This window comes from Astatotilapia calliptera, chromosome 7, assembly GCF_900246225.1.
Source record: "Astatotilapia calliptera chromosome 7, fAstCal1.2, whole genome shotgun sequence".
Classification (NCBI taxonomy): Eukaryota; Metazoa; Chordata; class Actinopteri; order Cichliformes; family Cichlidae; genus Astatotilapia; species Astatotilapia calliptera.
In genome coordinates, this window is record NC_039308.1 from 36,700,003 (window position 1) to 36,715,700 (window position 15,698).

At 39.9% G+C, this 15,698-nt stretch overlaps 1 protein-coding gene across 1 annotated transcript; it reads right to left on the reverse strand.

Annotated features, from left to right (window-relative positions):
- Positions 1-1,069: 1,069 nt before the first annotated feature.
- Positions 1,070-14,379, reverse strand: LOC113026113 (leukemia inhibitory factor receptor-like). Its single transcript, XM_026174563.1, has 18 exons — positions 14,342-14,379; positions 14,081-14,215; positions 9,208-9,353; positions 8,966-9,116; positions 8,616-8,879; positions 8,380-8,506; positions 7,230-7,366; positions 7,004-7,149; positions 6,761-6,914; positions 6,584-6,645; positions 6,081-6,303; positions 5,496-5,675; positions 5,314-5,415; positions 5,076-5,234; positions 3,588-3,716; positions 3,393-3,486; positions 3,232-3,298; positions 1,070-3,053 (listed from the first exon to the last, which is right to left on the reverse strand). The coding sequence occupies exons 2-18, from the start codon at positions 14,142-14,144 to the stop codon at positions 2,568-2,570; spliced, it is 2,691 nt and encodes an 896-aa protein (XP_026030348.1). The 5' UTR covers positions 14,145-14,215; positions 14,342-14,379; the 3' UTR covers positions 1,070-2,567.
- Positions 14,380-15,698: the final 1,319 nt, after the last annotated feature.

The window sequence follows — 15,698 nt, forward strand, 5'->3', positions numbered from 1 at the left end:
GAAATTCTTGTGTGCGAGCCCCACAAGCAACAGAGATGTGCAAACACAACAACACAAACGAGCAAAATACAAGAATGGCCAACCTGAAACTAATAAATATATGTACAATATATAATAGTGTATGCATTTCTGGATGTGTATACTAAATATTTTCCTACGTGTGTGTGTGTGTGTGTGTGTGTGTGTGTGTGTGTGTATACACATTTTTACAAATTAAATAGTAAAAAATAAAAAATAAAAAAATAATAAAATAATAATAACAATAATGATAATAATAATAATAATAAAATATACAGAGTTGAATATGTGCAAAACAAGTGGCATTTATATACAGTGTGGAGTGCATAATGTTGAAGTTCCAGTAGTGAAGCTGAGGTGTCTATGACGTGTTCAGCAGTCTGATGGCCTGATGGAAAAAGCTGTCTCTCAGTCTGCTGGTACGGGACCGGATGCTGCAGAACCTCCTTCCTGATGGAAGCAGTCTGAACAGTTTATGGCTGGGGTGACTGGAGTCCTTGATGATCCTCCCCGCTTTCCTCAGGCAGCGCTTCCTGTAGATGTCTTGGAGGGAGGGAAGCTCACCTCCAATTATCCGTTCAGAGCACCGCACTACTCGCTGGAGACATGCACTAAGAGTAGAGGTACCTCAGAAATACGCTTAATTATATCCTTATATAGTGTTTGATACACATGCATGTTACGACCCAGCTCAAAAGCCGCAACATAAAAAAGGAGACAAATACCGTTTGTCAGAAGAGGTTTTTTTTTTCTTAAAATGGAATACCAGGTTGGCTAAAATGGCTGGTGCCACCAAGGCAAAGACAAGTGAGCTCCCTGGAAGCTTGCCTCAGGTATGCTTTTATCCACACCTGACTAGGTGTGGCCAATTAGCACCAGCTGAACACATTGAGGAGATTAGCGGCTGCAGAGGGACGTAACAATGCAATCATCAACACAGCAGGTCACACAGCCTTCCTGGTGCTGTACTGTTTCTCTCCATATGAACAGACTTTGAAGGAAACCAGACACAATCAAAGCATTAAAAAAACACTTCTTGTTTGAAGCTTCTTGTTTTATTGGTTTACAGCATTGATTCAAAGGTGATTTCTTGGTTCTTACAGACAGAGATCAACAGCAAAGACCTCTCAGCAGCTACATGAAATATTCACATTTTTTAATAAGGTAGGACACACATAATCAATCGGTCGGTACTGAAGTCCTCTCTTCATTGTTCATTATTTATTTGCTTCAATATGATGAGTTGAGTTTCTGTGGTGATGGCACAGAGATTCAGACACGTCATTAAAGTAAAAATGCAAACAGCTGTAACTTGTACAGACTTTGCAGTCAGGTTTGCAGAGATTCAACACAGAAAAATAATTCAAGCTTTAGAGGGGCTTCTCTCAAATGTCTGACTCAGTGGAACGTCTAGATACATTTAAAGAAACTTTTAGAATTTCTTAGAGATCGGTTAGCAATGCCCTAGGAACATCTAGGATAAACTATGTATTCACTGACAAAGGTCACTGAGGTTTTTGCAGTCTCTCATAATTTGCATGGAAGATGCTGAGCTGGCTGCAAACACTCACCATTTACTCTCTGAGTAAGTGCAACAGAAACAGAAAATGTTCCCTTATAAAGTAAAACTTTAAATGTGATGATAACATTAGTAAGACAAAGCCTTTACTTAGAAGGTGAAGAATCTCCATTTCCAGTTTGTGGCACACTTTTTTCACAGTTTCATTACAGTTCAGAGAGCCGTTAACAAGTTATTTCTAGACAAGTTCAAACTTCTGGCAACCTGCTAGTAACCAAAGCAGTTATCAGTGCAGCACTGTATACCCGTTTGTGACCAATTTCTTGTCAACTGACAGTCAGGGAGCACACATTTTTCCACAGCGACCAGTGGTTGTACTCTCTGATGTGTCCCTAGTATTGTGGGACAGAGCCCTTAAAAATTAAGTACCTTGAGGGATACAATGTCCCGTCATGAGAGCAGTGTTTCCAGAGTAAATTTAAATAATGCCCATTTGGTGCCACTTGGACACCAACAAGAGAAACCTGTCCTTTTCATGTCTTAAAGAGACCTTGATGTGAGCCAGCCACAGGAATGACTGTACAGTAGTGTCTGAAACGAACAGACCCCAAAGGTTCAACAGCAGCATCTTAGAGCAGTGTTTTTCAAACCCGCCATTCATACTGTATGTGTCACTGATGTGGTGACAAACAAAATAAATTTGCAGGGCACAAAATCTTTGAAAACCACTAATGCTCTGGTCCACTAACATAATTGGCTAACAACAAACAACTAGGATTATAATTCAGGTGTGAGTGTGTGAGCATCTAAACAGAAAAGCTTTAATGCCAAAATGTACTCCTAGGATCTCATTTGAAAGGAAACATCTTCTATTTTCTGAAAATGTCCTGTTTGTGTGAATGAAACTAAACTCACACCTAACTTTAGCTGAGTTGCTGATGACCTGGTGGATGAAGCTAACCAACTATGCAGTAGTTAACGATGCATAAAGTGCCTGAATAAGGCTTAAATGTGTTCACATATGCAGCAGCTAGTTAGATGTCTTCTGTGGTAGCAAAATGTATGTGGACACACAGGATATGGGACTGTTTGGGTACTCCTCTAACTCAGTTGTGGTAAAGGTCTCATCAGGACTCTGAGGCTGGTATCCACTAAAGCTTCTGATGAAAGGTATTCCCTCATGGACCTCGGGCCCTGATTTGACTTCACGGTCCACACTTTGCAATACCAGGTTGTACGATGGGTTGTACAACGGATTAGGAAATACGCCATTGATTGGAGAAGATGGCAAGCCTGGCTGAGATGTGAGGCCTGTAGTGGGTAAAGTGAGACATGGCTGGGATTTCTTCAGAGGCTTATTGTAGTAACCTTTGGGAGTCTGAGAGAAGGTAAAAGGCTTGTAGTCCTGGTCAACCTCAGGCTGTGGTGGTCTGAATTGATCATGTAGCTTAGGAATATCCAAGACCTCTCTGTAGTAACTCTGATCAAAATGAAGATGATGACTCGTATGTTCATCCTGAAAAACAGAGAAAATGACCTCACATTCACAGGAAAGATATCTTGGTGCTTAGAGATTAGGATAATGGACTATACAAGGAAATCAACAAATAACTGAATAGTAGAATATCCTGATATATAGATGCATCATTAGCTGGCCAATGCTACATGATATAGTACTGGCCATCTCAACTTACTGGTAATGTCAGCCACTGGTCGGTCAGCACTGGCTTTGGGATTGGAGGATAGACTTTGTGTTTGATGCTGTTGGGTCAAAGAATGCATCAAAATTTAAACAAAACCAATTATTGGAAGCAAAAGTGACAAATTTCACAGAAAATAAATGTGCATTGCTTACCATGCCCATTGTCTGTAGCAGATAATTGTGCTGACAGACAGAATAAGAAAAACTGCTCCCAGGGATATCAAGATCAGCATTATCAGTTGATCAGCTGGTGAAAACAATGAACCGCATCGAGTAAATCAAAGAAAATGACAAATGTTGACAGTCTTACTAAAGAAAATAGTCCATATGGGGAAATAATTAACCTACCCGGGGGATTCAAGGTGACATTGATGGATGAATTACCACAAAGTCCAAATGCTGTTGATGCTGTCACCGTGAAGGTGTACATACTGATGTTCAGGTTCTTTGCAGTGAGGCTGGTGGCTTCAGGATCATCTAAATCAACACAGAGTGACCGCCATTATTACAACATAGATACATGTTTACGATCATCGGGCAACACTGGAGACTTACTTTATTTATCTCAGTCCCAAGCTAATCTTTGTGTGTGGAGAAACAAAACCAGGACTTTGTTATCAGTAGAGAAACTTAATAGTGTGATTAAGTGTGTCATCGTCCGAGTGACAATCAATTTGTAAACGACACGTCGGCAACATGTTTCAGTTAACACCTTAATACTACAAAAGATGCAAGAAAAAACTTGATGTACAGCAAATCAGTTGAAGACATAATTTTTGACATTTTTTAGTATAAAAGACTTTCAAACGAATCTGATATTTTCTGCCACCAATTTGAAGAGTTATAGCCCTTAATATTTCATCCAATTACAACCATAAAACAGGCATGGTTTGTTTTACGTTTGTGCCACAAGGGGTTGTTATTTCCATTTGTTAGATCTGGCATTATTAACAGTTTCTAAGTCCAAGATAATGGAAAAAAGTGGCATCATGGTCAAATTAACCCAATAAAATCATCATATGCCAGGAGGTAAACACTAACGATGGATTAAAATCAGCTAACAGAGCACCTATGGAAAAGTGCTGATCCTTTGACTTCTAAGAACCTGGCGCATCAATTGATTCATTTCAAAACCATACATAGAACAAACATTACACCCTATAGGAGGTTCCAGATGAAACTACAGGCTACGTATCACTGTCACATCTGCAATGATTCGTCACCAGGCACGTTTTTGCACATGTTTTGGGACTGTCCTGTTGTATCCAATTTTTGGGTCTTTGTGAACTCTGTGTTATCTGAGGTGCTGGACGTTTTTTATATTCCCAATCCTGGTCTTTGTCTCCTTAATGATACCTCTGAAATCTCCTTAAAACAAATACAATGCAAAATGTTGTTCGCTGGATTCACATCCGCAAAGAAGACTATTACAAAGCAATGGTTCAGTCCTGACATTTGTATGGAATCATTCTGGATACGATGTCTTATCCGTGTTATTAATTTTGAACATACCACAGCAAAATTAAATAAAGCTCGACCCACGACTGTTGAAGTTTGGAAAATCTTCTCATCCAAAGTTATCTCCTGGAACAGGCACTAACTGTTTTTGACTGTGTTTTTGTGTTTTTTCTTTGCTGTCCCTATGCCTTGTGACCAATGTTTGCTTTGCTACTGCAGTTTACAGATGTGCTGTATATGTCTGTACCCCCCCCCCCCCCCCCAACCCCGTTTTAAATCAATAAAATGTTGATCACAAAAAAAAAAAGTGCTGATCCTATACTTAATGTCCAGACTGAAATCTTAGCTGGCCTGAGTGAGTATGCCTTCATACTGTACCTGTGCTCACGTTAAAAACGTTCCCGCTCTTGTCCTGGTAGTAGAGAATATATCCATGGATGGAAGCAGTCTGCTTTTCCAGAGGTATGGGCTCCCAGGATACCTCAACAGCCGAGTCTTCCTGTTTGTATTTGAGTTTAAACAGCTCGACTCCTATTTCTGGAAAGATGTGACATGCATAAAATACACTGCTGATTGAACCATCGCATTTTGTGAGAAATCACTGAATCAGTCTTACTGGTCTCTCTGATGTAGCCCTTTCTTCTCTGTAGTAGCACCGCAGCTCCCTCAGTGCAGGCGTATATGGACAGCAGGTATCTCCGACCATCTTCAAAGTTCTCTGGAACAACAAAAGGAGCTGTGCTGAAACAGATGCAAATATGATCTGCAACAGTTTTGTAGGCAAAGATGAGGACGTACTTGAAAAAACTGTGGTATGAGTTCTGTTGGGAGGCACTTTCATCCACTCGAAGGTGCAATTACCGAAGACTGGACACCAGTCCACTATGTAGCCACAGCTGGCGTTAGGACTATCAGGCCAGGACAGGAAGAAGCTACCATTGCTGCCACTGATCCAGGAGGTCTTCACCTCGGATGTATCTGAAAAAGACTCTTTAAAATTAGATTTTACAACATACTCCACTTAAAAAAGGAAGAGGTTAAATCAGTATATATAGTTAAACCTTGAGAATTTTTCATGGGTTTTAAAAACAGTTTCATGCACTTTTAAGGCATTTAGCTTCCCTTTGCAGACCAATAAAATGTGCAAAAATGTACATACTCATCATGACTTGGATATATAGAATATAAACAACAATTACAAATTTGTATACTTATAATAGATATAATCTCAATCATGTGATCATGAAAACTGCTATTCCTTTTCTGCAAAGAAAACCTTTTGCTTACAGCCTTCTGCACAGATTAGATAAAATCAAACCTCTTCCCCAAATGGAAATCAAAGTGAGCTTATCTGTAATGTGTGGTGCTCTGTTAGCTTCATACCTAGATTGCTGCGGGGGATGATGATGGTCGATGGTGATGAGCTGCCGTTTATGTTTCTAGCCGTGACAGTGACCATGTACTCCTCACTGGGGTCCAGCGTGAGTGTAAGACTGTGATTGCTTCTGGACACGTTGGTTTGGTTTGACTGATTTTTGTCTTTGGTCTTTGCCCAGGACACTTTGTAGTCAAAGATTTCTCCATGGCTCTGATTGGTCAGTGGCACCTGTGGAGACGTAACATCAAGACCTGAAATGGTAACAGTGTCCTCTGAAACATCACTTTCTAACTGTATAAGATGTTGCACTGATATTTTGTCAAATAGATTTAATAAAGATATTTTTTATTGCATCAAGTTGTGAGGAAAAAAATGAATCCAACATGCAAGTACCAAAAGCTCTAGTTCTTCTAAAGACCACTTGAGGCTGTCTCCAAAAGTCAGTTTCCAGATTTAGACCTTACCAAGAGGCCTCATAAAAGCCTTGTAAAAGCCAACTTGGACTCACCTTCCAGGAGATTACAGCCTGGTCTGCCTTCACCTTCATCCACACGTCAAGAGCATCTGGAACTGTGGTGCAACCAGACAAACGACATCTGTTACATTCACAAACCTTTTAGGTCTTTATCTTAAAATATTTTTTATTTTAAGATTAAAATAAAGTCTTAAAATAAAAACTACTTACCATCACCCTTCGTGCAGATTTTGACACTTTTGCTCCAGTCACCCCATTTCCAGAAATGCTGTGCTGTTCCACATCGGACCCTCACAACATAGTCCCAGTATGGTATCAAGTCCTTGATGACTGCAGCTGTGAGGCCAACTCCAATGTTTTCAGTCTACAAGGACAAAAATTATGTTAGCTGACTTCAGTGAAGACTTTTACTTTGAAAAGCCAATACCTTAGCTTCCTTTTTAATCTACTCACTTTGGTATTAGAGTTTCCATCACTGACATCTACTTGGCATGTGATGTTGAGATTACTGTACTTCTGCACAGTCCAGCTCCATTTCAGACTGATGTTTCTGGGGTTCACAGTTGAAGCTGCCACTTTGTCTGGAGCAACCATGTGCACTAAAACAAGAGATCACAACAATCAGCTGATCTTAAGGATTAAAAATAATCATTTAACCAAATTTTATTCAAAGCTTTACCTCTTTTGGTCAGGTCCGCGTTGTCATGGATCTCGAGCTTTCCCAGCCGATTAGTTGCTGTTAAGGTCCAGTTCCTCTCAGCTGCATCCAGCTTTACTTTTTGCGAGCATTTACCTGAACGTCCATTGATGCATGAGCTAAAATGTAAAAGATATACACCGCTATTACTAAATATTTACAACTAAATAAATACAGAGGCTAGCAGGACTGCACATTCACTAGGAAGCAAAGTAAGAGTACGTTTTAAATTTGTCATTGACTGAACTCCTTATTGCTTAATCAATAATGTTTGGTGCTTTAAAGTTTAGTCTATAGATCCCAAAATGTTTTTGCTTTGATGGTCTTTTAAATCAGAGCATTTCTCTCAACTGCTTGAAACTACTTTTATAAATATTCAGGTTTTTGGGTTTTTTAAGAACTCTGGTGACGAGGTGTAATGTGTGCAGTTTTCACTGCAAATCATATAAAGTGAAATTAAAGAAGAATAGCCCTGAAAACAACTCCACTGTGATTTCATCAAGGACGTTCTCTTTGTAAACTCACTTTGACTTTTGACCTATATGGCATTACATACTGTGAGAAGCATAACTACTGTTTATCCCATAATTAATCAATTTGTTTTTTGGACTATGTTTATTCTGGGCACTTTATTTTAGTTTTCAAATAATGTGTTAACCATCTCTGCGTGTGTGTGTGGCTTATACTTGGATATGCATGGATTTTACAAAGGAGAGTGGCGCACTTTAAAAGGGAATGTTTTGACAAGGCCTGATATGTTGTAGATTTTCACTCTAACTAAAAGTAGTAAACAGGGCAGCCTGTCTGTCTGTGATAGCACTGGAGTCTGCATGCTCTCGCAGTAGAGCACTTTGCTTTCTGACTATTATTTTTTCAGGGTTTTTTTTCCCCAATAAATCATCCTGCAACTGAAGTTGTATAGCAAGTGCTCATTTTTGTAACTTCTGACTACAGATCATCGAGATCATCTAAAAGTACTGTTCATCAACTTTTTGTTCTTCTGAATCTGAAACGGTCTGCAGTGGTTTTTAACAAGGTGTCCAGTGAGGTGTCTTATTTTAAGATTCACACCCTCAGATGCTTCCATACAGGAGACTGTAGATATATTAGGGGTGGTTGGGTCTTATTATACCTTCCTTGGAGCTGATATGTTCTTTCCATTGCAGGATGTTCGTTTGCTGCCCTTCCTACGTTCCAAAAACAATCGATTGATTCCAGATCCCGGGTTTCACACTTAAGATCACTGTCATCAGGAGGATCTAAGTTTGTGGCAAATACCAGGAAAAACAGAAGCACATTTAAAAGAGAACCATTTATTTACAAGATCAATTTGAGAAACCACAATCTCAAATGCTACATCATACTTACAGCTGGCGTGAAAACTGGCTCCGTTGATGTTTCCTTTGGTTGTTTCACATCGTACATCACTATAGTTTTCTGATTCTTGGTCCAGGTGAACAGTCAGGGAGTGCACATGTTCACTGATCTTTGTAGTTGTTACATTAGTGCCTTTGTAGTCATATAGAAACATTGTTTTAATACTTTCCCCATCTGGCACCATGCAGCAGAATGTGGCTGTGCTGCCCACCTCCAATATTTGGTCTCTTGGGAGAACCAGTATTTCACCCTGGTCTGAAGAAGCACAGTGATAAGAATAAACGAGACTGTAAAGTGTTTAAGAATCAAAAAAGATCAAATGATTTGAACTTAATATTAACCAGGTAGTGTCTTCTGCATCCATGGGCTTGATTGGTTGTTGTATTGGGACCTGAGCCGGACTGAATGGCGAGCACACTGCGATGGTAAATGGGAAGTCCATTTCCAGGAATGAGTAGATCCTATCTGTGCAGGTGCCACAACAACTTCACCCTACAACATTATCATAAACACATTAGAGGAACAGCTTTTTGTTTGGAGGCTACAGAAGTGAGGATTATAGTTACCCATAATAATCTCTTACATTGTGTTCAGGTTTGTCTGCAATGAGAAGCTGCAGCTCGTACACGAGCCCATCTCGTATCACAGAGCAAGAAGGGTCATCTTCCCACTTTAACAGGAAACTGTCGTAGTCAAGAGTCACATTCTGAGGTCCACAACGCAAAACACCTAAAGGAAGTGACCACAGGACATTTTATGGTTAAAGTGACCTGAACAATTCTTCACAGTCATCGTTGGGCTATTTGAACAGCAGTCAGTGAGGACACAGCCAGTGGTGCCAATAGTGTCGTCACTGCCCGGGCATCAAATACTGATGTTTTGTTAAAGATTTTGTTAAAAACTGTTGCCTAAAATGGAGTTCATCTATTCTTCATTTGAGATATCCTTAAAAGGTGTGTCAATTCCCATAGATGTGTCACCCTGTTCAAAATGCCCAGCTTTACAGCAAAACATGTTTACAGCCTCATACAATTTTTTTTTTTTTTTTTTTTTTTGCACTTGGTAACAAATTTCACTCATGCAGCAACTGTTTAAGTTGTATTAAGACTCCTCATTATACATTTCAGGCAGATTTTGACTAGCAAATGGGTCCAAATAGGGCACTAGTTCTCTCTTGCCTCAGCTAATTCAAGTAGATTTATCTGTTCTCCGTGCTGAGGGTCAACCTGCTTTCATCTGTGAAAAGAACAGGTTGTCAGAATGTCCATCACTGCAATCTATGGCAGATGCCACTCGGACGTGACGATGGATAACCACCCTAATGAAGTCAGTTTCTGATTGTTTGGTCAGAAAGATTCCCTGCCTCTCTTCCTTACTCCCACTCATCTCTGCTATCCTCCTTATTCAAGATTGCTTCAGTCACTCCCATACTGAAAAAACCTTCTTTAGACCCTAACAACTTGAACAACCTTCGTCCGATATCTAATAAGTAGTTGCAGTTCAACTTCATTCACACTTGGTTAATATAAAACATCTACAAGAGATTTTAATCTGGTTTTCGTTCATGTCACAGTAAAGAAACTGCTTTACTTGAAGTCACTAATGATCTTCTAATCGGAGCCGACTCTGCTCATTCTCATCCTTTTAGATCTGAGCTCAGCCTTCGACACCATCTTTCACTCTGTCCTTATAAGCAGACTCTCCTCTCTTGGCATCTCTGACCAGTGTTGGTGAAGTTACTTGAAAAAAGTAATCAGTAACTAATTACTGATTACTTCCCCCAAAAAGTAATCCCGTTACTTTACTGATTACTTCTTTTCAAAAGTAATTAATTACTTAGTTACTTAGTTACTTTTTAAAAACACGATTTACAACCTGAAGAGGTGATAAAGCGATAGATCTTTCAGCCCAATTCTACTTTTTCTGCATAATCCATCATACAAAATGTAATCAAATGGAAAAGTCTCTTTTTTTTTTAACTTGTTTTATCGGTTTTAATCTTTTAACTTTATGGATCAAGCAAAAATTTAATTATATGCAACATTCTTTGACTTGAAGAAATTAGTTTAACATTTAAACCTATTTTCTGCACATTCCAGCACATAAAATAAAATATTTTTTGTGTTTACACTCACTCTTTCAAATAGATGCAAGTAAAACACAGCAGAAAATAAATAAAGTCAAAGACTCAGCAGTCCTGTTGCTCTATTTTCACCTGTAAAGCAGGACTGAGGTAGGCGGAGGTTTACCCTGGTGCAGGTGTGCCGCGGTCAGTTGAAGAATCCGCGACTTTCTCTGTGAGTTTCCCATTACGTCATGGCGCACTCGGTGCTTGCTTGGAAGTTTAGGGTTTTTTTCGCTGTAAAAAGAAGTTTTCTTCCCACGCACGATGGACGCTAATGTTTTTGTCACTTTTTATGGAATCAAACTCAAAGTAAGGTCAGTACTTCCACGCTTTAAACGCTGCACGCTCATACTCTCTCCCACAATCGATATGTGATCCATTGTTGATCTGCACACAGCTGTTGTCACTAACGGCGCACTCGCTTACGTCACTGTCGTGAGACATTCTCGCAAAAAATCACGGTTTTAGTAACGCAGTAACGCAGCGTTCCTACGGGAAAGTAACGGTAATCTAATTACCGATTTTGCAATAGTAATCCCTTACTTTACTCGTTACTTGAAAAAAGTAATCAGATTACAGTAACGCGTTACAAGTAACGCGTTACAAGTAACGCGTTACTGCCCATCTCTGTCTCTGACACACAGATATGATTGAACCCCTGCTTTCAATCATATCTCCTCGACCGCTCCCAGTTTATTCAACTGAAATCATTCCACTCTCGTCTATTCCCGGTCACTTCTGGTGTACCCTAAGGTTCAGTCTTAGACCCTCTTCTCTTCATAATATACATCCTCCCTCTAGGTACCATTTTCCACAAATTTGATCTTCACTTTCACTGTTTTGCTGATGACACCCAGTTACATCTCTCCTGCAGACCTGATTCCTCCCTCCCACCTGCTTCCCTTACAGAATGTCTATCCGAATTAAAATTCTGGTTTAGCTCTAATTTTCTAAAGCTCAATGAGGATAAAACTGAAATCCTCCTTATTGGCACCAAATCCAACCTTTTGAAGGCGAAACATTTCTCACTCACCATCGATAACTCCACAGTTTTGCCTTCTTCTCAGGTTAAGAGCCTTGGTGTCACATTAGACAGTTCACTTTCCTACAAGTCTCACATCAGGAATCTCACCCGTTCTGCCTATTTCCATCTACGCAACATTAACAGATTACGTCCTTCTCTTTACACACAGTCCACGTCCATTCTTGTCCACGGTCTTGTTACCTCCCGTATTGGCTACTGCAATTGTCTTTTGCATGGTCTCCCCCAAAAATCCCTCCATAAGCTTCAACTGGTTCACAACTCTGCTGCTCGGATTATCACCAGAACCCCGTCCTACCAGCACATCACCCCTGTTCTTCAGGAATATGTCTGTGAAGGTTCTCAGTCATCCAGGTCATCGTAGTCAAAGGAGCTTGCAAAGAAAAGCGTCTGGACTTCTTTAAGTTGCTTGAAGACGTTTCACCTCTCATCCGAGAAGCTTCTTCAGTTCTAAGGTCAAATGGTGGAGAGTCCCAGATATAAACCTAGTGGGAGTGACCCCCCACAGAGGGACAAAAGGACCCCCTGATGATCCTCTAATCGCCTGGAAGTTCTTCTCCTGGAAGTTCTTCAGGAACTTCACTTCTTCTGCTCACCTTCAAGGCCATTCATAACCTCGCACCTCCTTACGTTTCTGACCTGTTAAGCACTACCTTTCCTGCCCGCTCACTTCGATCTTCTTCTGTCCAGCTTGTTGTGCCTTATTTTGGCCTCACCACCACAGGAAGCAGAGCTTTTAGCTGCTCTGCTCCCAGGCTGTGGCGCTCTACCACCAGATATAAGAAACATTGGTTCTCTCCCCCAGTTTAAATCTCAACTCAAAACCCATCAGTTCAAATCTGTATATTCACTGTTTGTTAATTATATCCTGTGCTTTTGTTTTATTGTTCTTCATAGTGTCATTGTTATATTATGTGTTTTTATCTATTGTACAGTGTCCTTGGGTGTCTTGAAAGGCGCTTTAAAAATTAAATGTATTATCATTATTATTATTATTATTACAGCAGTGGCATGGTGGAGGTCATTTTGTGGAGCTCTGGCAGAGCTCATCCTTGCAGAAAGAAACAGATACAGGTCCTGCTGCTGGGCCCTGTCCAGCTGTCCTACCTGTCTCCTGGAATTTCCCCAAACCTTTCTGATTCCAAGATATTTCCTTTTTTTTTTTTTTTTGGGGGGGGGGGGGGGGTCACCATTGGTCCAGCCACAAACTACATGTTTCATTTCCTTTAAGCTCCCTTCATAAATACTTAGATCAAATATTGCAGCCTACCCTGTCTAATAATACTGTTTAATACATTCCACATACCTTTAATACATTTCTATTATTCTGTAATATTTTATTATACATCTTTGTAATTTTTTATATATTTTTGTTTCCTTTCTTCTGTATTGTTCTATTATAATTTGCCTGTAAACAACATTTACATTTCACCTGTAAAAGCCACTCTTCTGTCAGTGATCAATTTTATGTTCTGTCACCCACCCATCGCTCTTTTTTTTAAAAAAAATCACAAGTTTTCTGGGGGAACCTCAGAGGGCACAAATAGTTTAAAAGCCCGTTCACTAACTGGCCACTTGAGAGCTCTTCTCTTTTTACACAATGACTGTTGAGAAAGTTGGAAGGAAGCATTTAAGAAGTTTTGCAAGGGAAGATGGGAAGTTAGAAGCTGACTGTCTGCATAAAGTATGTGGACATAAAGCAAGACAAAAAGGAAATCAATCATGCATTATTGTAGATGTTGAAGACATAGAGCTAACTGTTGGGTTTCAGCCATCATAGCAGCAGAGCTTCAGGGGCAAACATCATAACCACTGCCATGATGCTGGTTTGTGAAGTCTTGCTTCAAAGACAGTTCATCTAGTCATCAACCTCTTGGTCTTTCAAAGTGACCATATTTGGGCACACATGGACGTCTAGAATTTAGGTACTGTTCAATTACACCCACAGAAAAATGTATAATTTGTCAGATATTTGCATTAAAAACAAACTGGGTCAAGAAATCCACACAAATCAGCGGCAGTAAAGCCTAGCAGGGAGCTCACAGTCAAAATAGCCATACTTCTAATACGGCAAAGTGTAATCAAATTTAAACAGGTGGTTAGCAATTAGCAGCTAATGCTCACTGAAATCTGTAGTGTGTGGAAAGCATGATCCCCTGAAACGCCTTGTGTTTGTTATATGAACAGGAAAAACTGCACATAAAAATATCCTGCATGCACACCTGAGAGCATTTACTCATTGGAGCAGCTGAAACACGACATCTTCAATCAAGACGATGAAATACTCACTGTTTTCTTGTCCATCTTGTGTGCTCGTTGTGGAGAGTGACAGCAGTAACAACCATGCGATCATGATAATCCTCCCGTGTTTATTTCTTTGTAGAAAAAAAACTTCATGGATTGAGTCAAATGGTTGCCATAGCTCTGGTGATAAACATTTACAAATGGTTGTAAAGCAGGTTCCTGAGGCTTCCTTTATAGAAACAAAAAACTTTCACACACAAAACACTTTTGTGAGTTTTATTTGAAGACTCTGAAGAGAAAAGTCACCATGTCAGTGTCAGATAACTCCCTGGAGTCGCTCTCCCTTCTCATGTAAGCTTTGGGAAATCATTTCAGTTCATGATTGTGAAATCCATGTGAGCTCCAGTACAGGAAACAGAGCAGTCGCGTTCTCGTAACTGTGACTCACAGCAGCGAGGCCAGACATTCCTCACTTGCTCTAAGATTGTTTTCAGACTTGAAACCTTTTAGAAAAACACTAGTCAGAGAGAGAGAATCGGTCATCAGACTAAGGAAAACACTTGTTATCAGTGGTTCAGAACAGAAGCAGGGAGGGTTTTTTTTCCAGGTAAACAAAAACAACACGCCCAGATTAAATCTCTTAAACAGAGGCTTCTCAGATCTTGGTTAAGGATGAGATTTCTGTCAGTTCACCTATCAGTCAGTATGCTGCAGTTTTTCCAGTAATGAAAGGGAGGAACAGGAAGAAAGGAATACAAGGAAAATTGAAGATAAGGAAGCTCAATAAGTGCTACATTAAACAATACTTCTTATTAAGAGGCTGTTACAAGCTTTTATGTACTCCTTTTGTTTGGCTTTCCTCCAACTCATCCCCTGACAGCAGTAAAACTGACTCCCCTCCCCCAATTCTGAGTAAAATCCTTTCTGCCTCACCCTGCCCTCTGCTTCCTGGAGTGTGGACATTGGTTGAACATGTCATTTGGAGCCAGTAAATATGGACAGTAAATAAAAGTGTTGCGATGTGCCTGGGATGAGCTCTTAACAGTACAGTAGGACTCACATAGACTGCATAAATGGTGCTTCAGGTTTTTTTCTGTCTTATTGTCACATGTGTATGAAATCAAATCACCTAGCCACGTAGTTTGACTTCACAGACATTTGTGAAAGAGCTCATTGAACTGGTCTAATATAGGATGCTACTGTTGCAACATGTCAGTTTCCTCCCTGTTGAATACTAAGGAGTATGTGGTGTTACTGCAAAGCAGAAGCATTTATGAACCACAGGAAGTTGCTGAAGTGCCTAAAAATCACCAATGCTCTACTTACTCAGTGACTGCAGAGCTGCAAAACTTGCTGACATTAACATCAGCACAGAAACCCGGAGCCAGGGGCTTCATGGCATGAGTTTCCACGGTCAAGCAACTCCTTCGGGTGGTCAGGCACTTAATTTCTTCCATTCATCCATCCTTTCCTGCTTATCCAATTCAGGGTCGTGGCTTTAATGTTCCGTATACAGAAAATGACTGGAAGAAGACACTATGAATACATAAAGCATTTAATTAAATAAGGGGGGGAAATAAAACCATAAATCATTAAATAAAATTTAATTTTGTGATGTTTTTTTGTCTCTAATATGGTAATAATAAGATAATAACACAACAAA

Excerpts from the sequence above, each read along its gene's own strand:
- LOC113026113 (XM_026174563.1), bottom strand. The coding sequence starts at position 14,144 with ATGATCGCATGGTTGTTACTGCTGTCACTCTCCACAACGAGCACACAA. Across the intron at positions 9,117-9,207 it reads CAGACAAACCTGAACACAAT|GGTGAAGTTGTTGTGGCACC; the intron begins GTAAGAGATTAT and ends ATAATGTTGTAG. Across the intron at positions 5,676-6,080 it reads CATCCCCCGCAGCAATCTAG|ATACATCCGAGGTGAAGACC; the intron begins GTATGAAGCTAA and ends AGTCTTTTTCAG.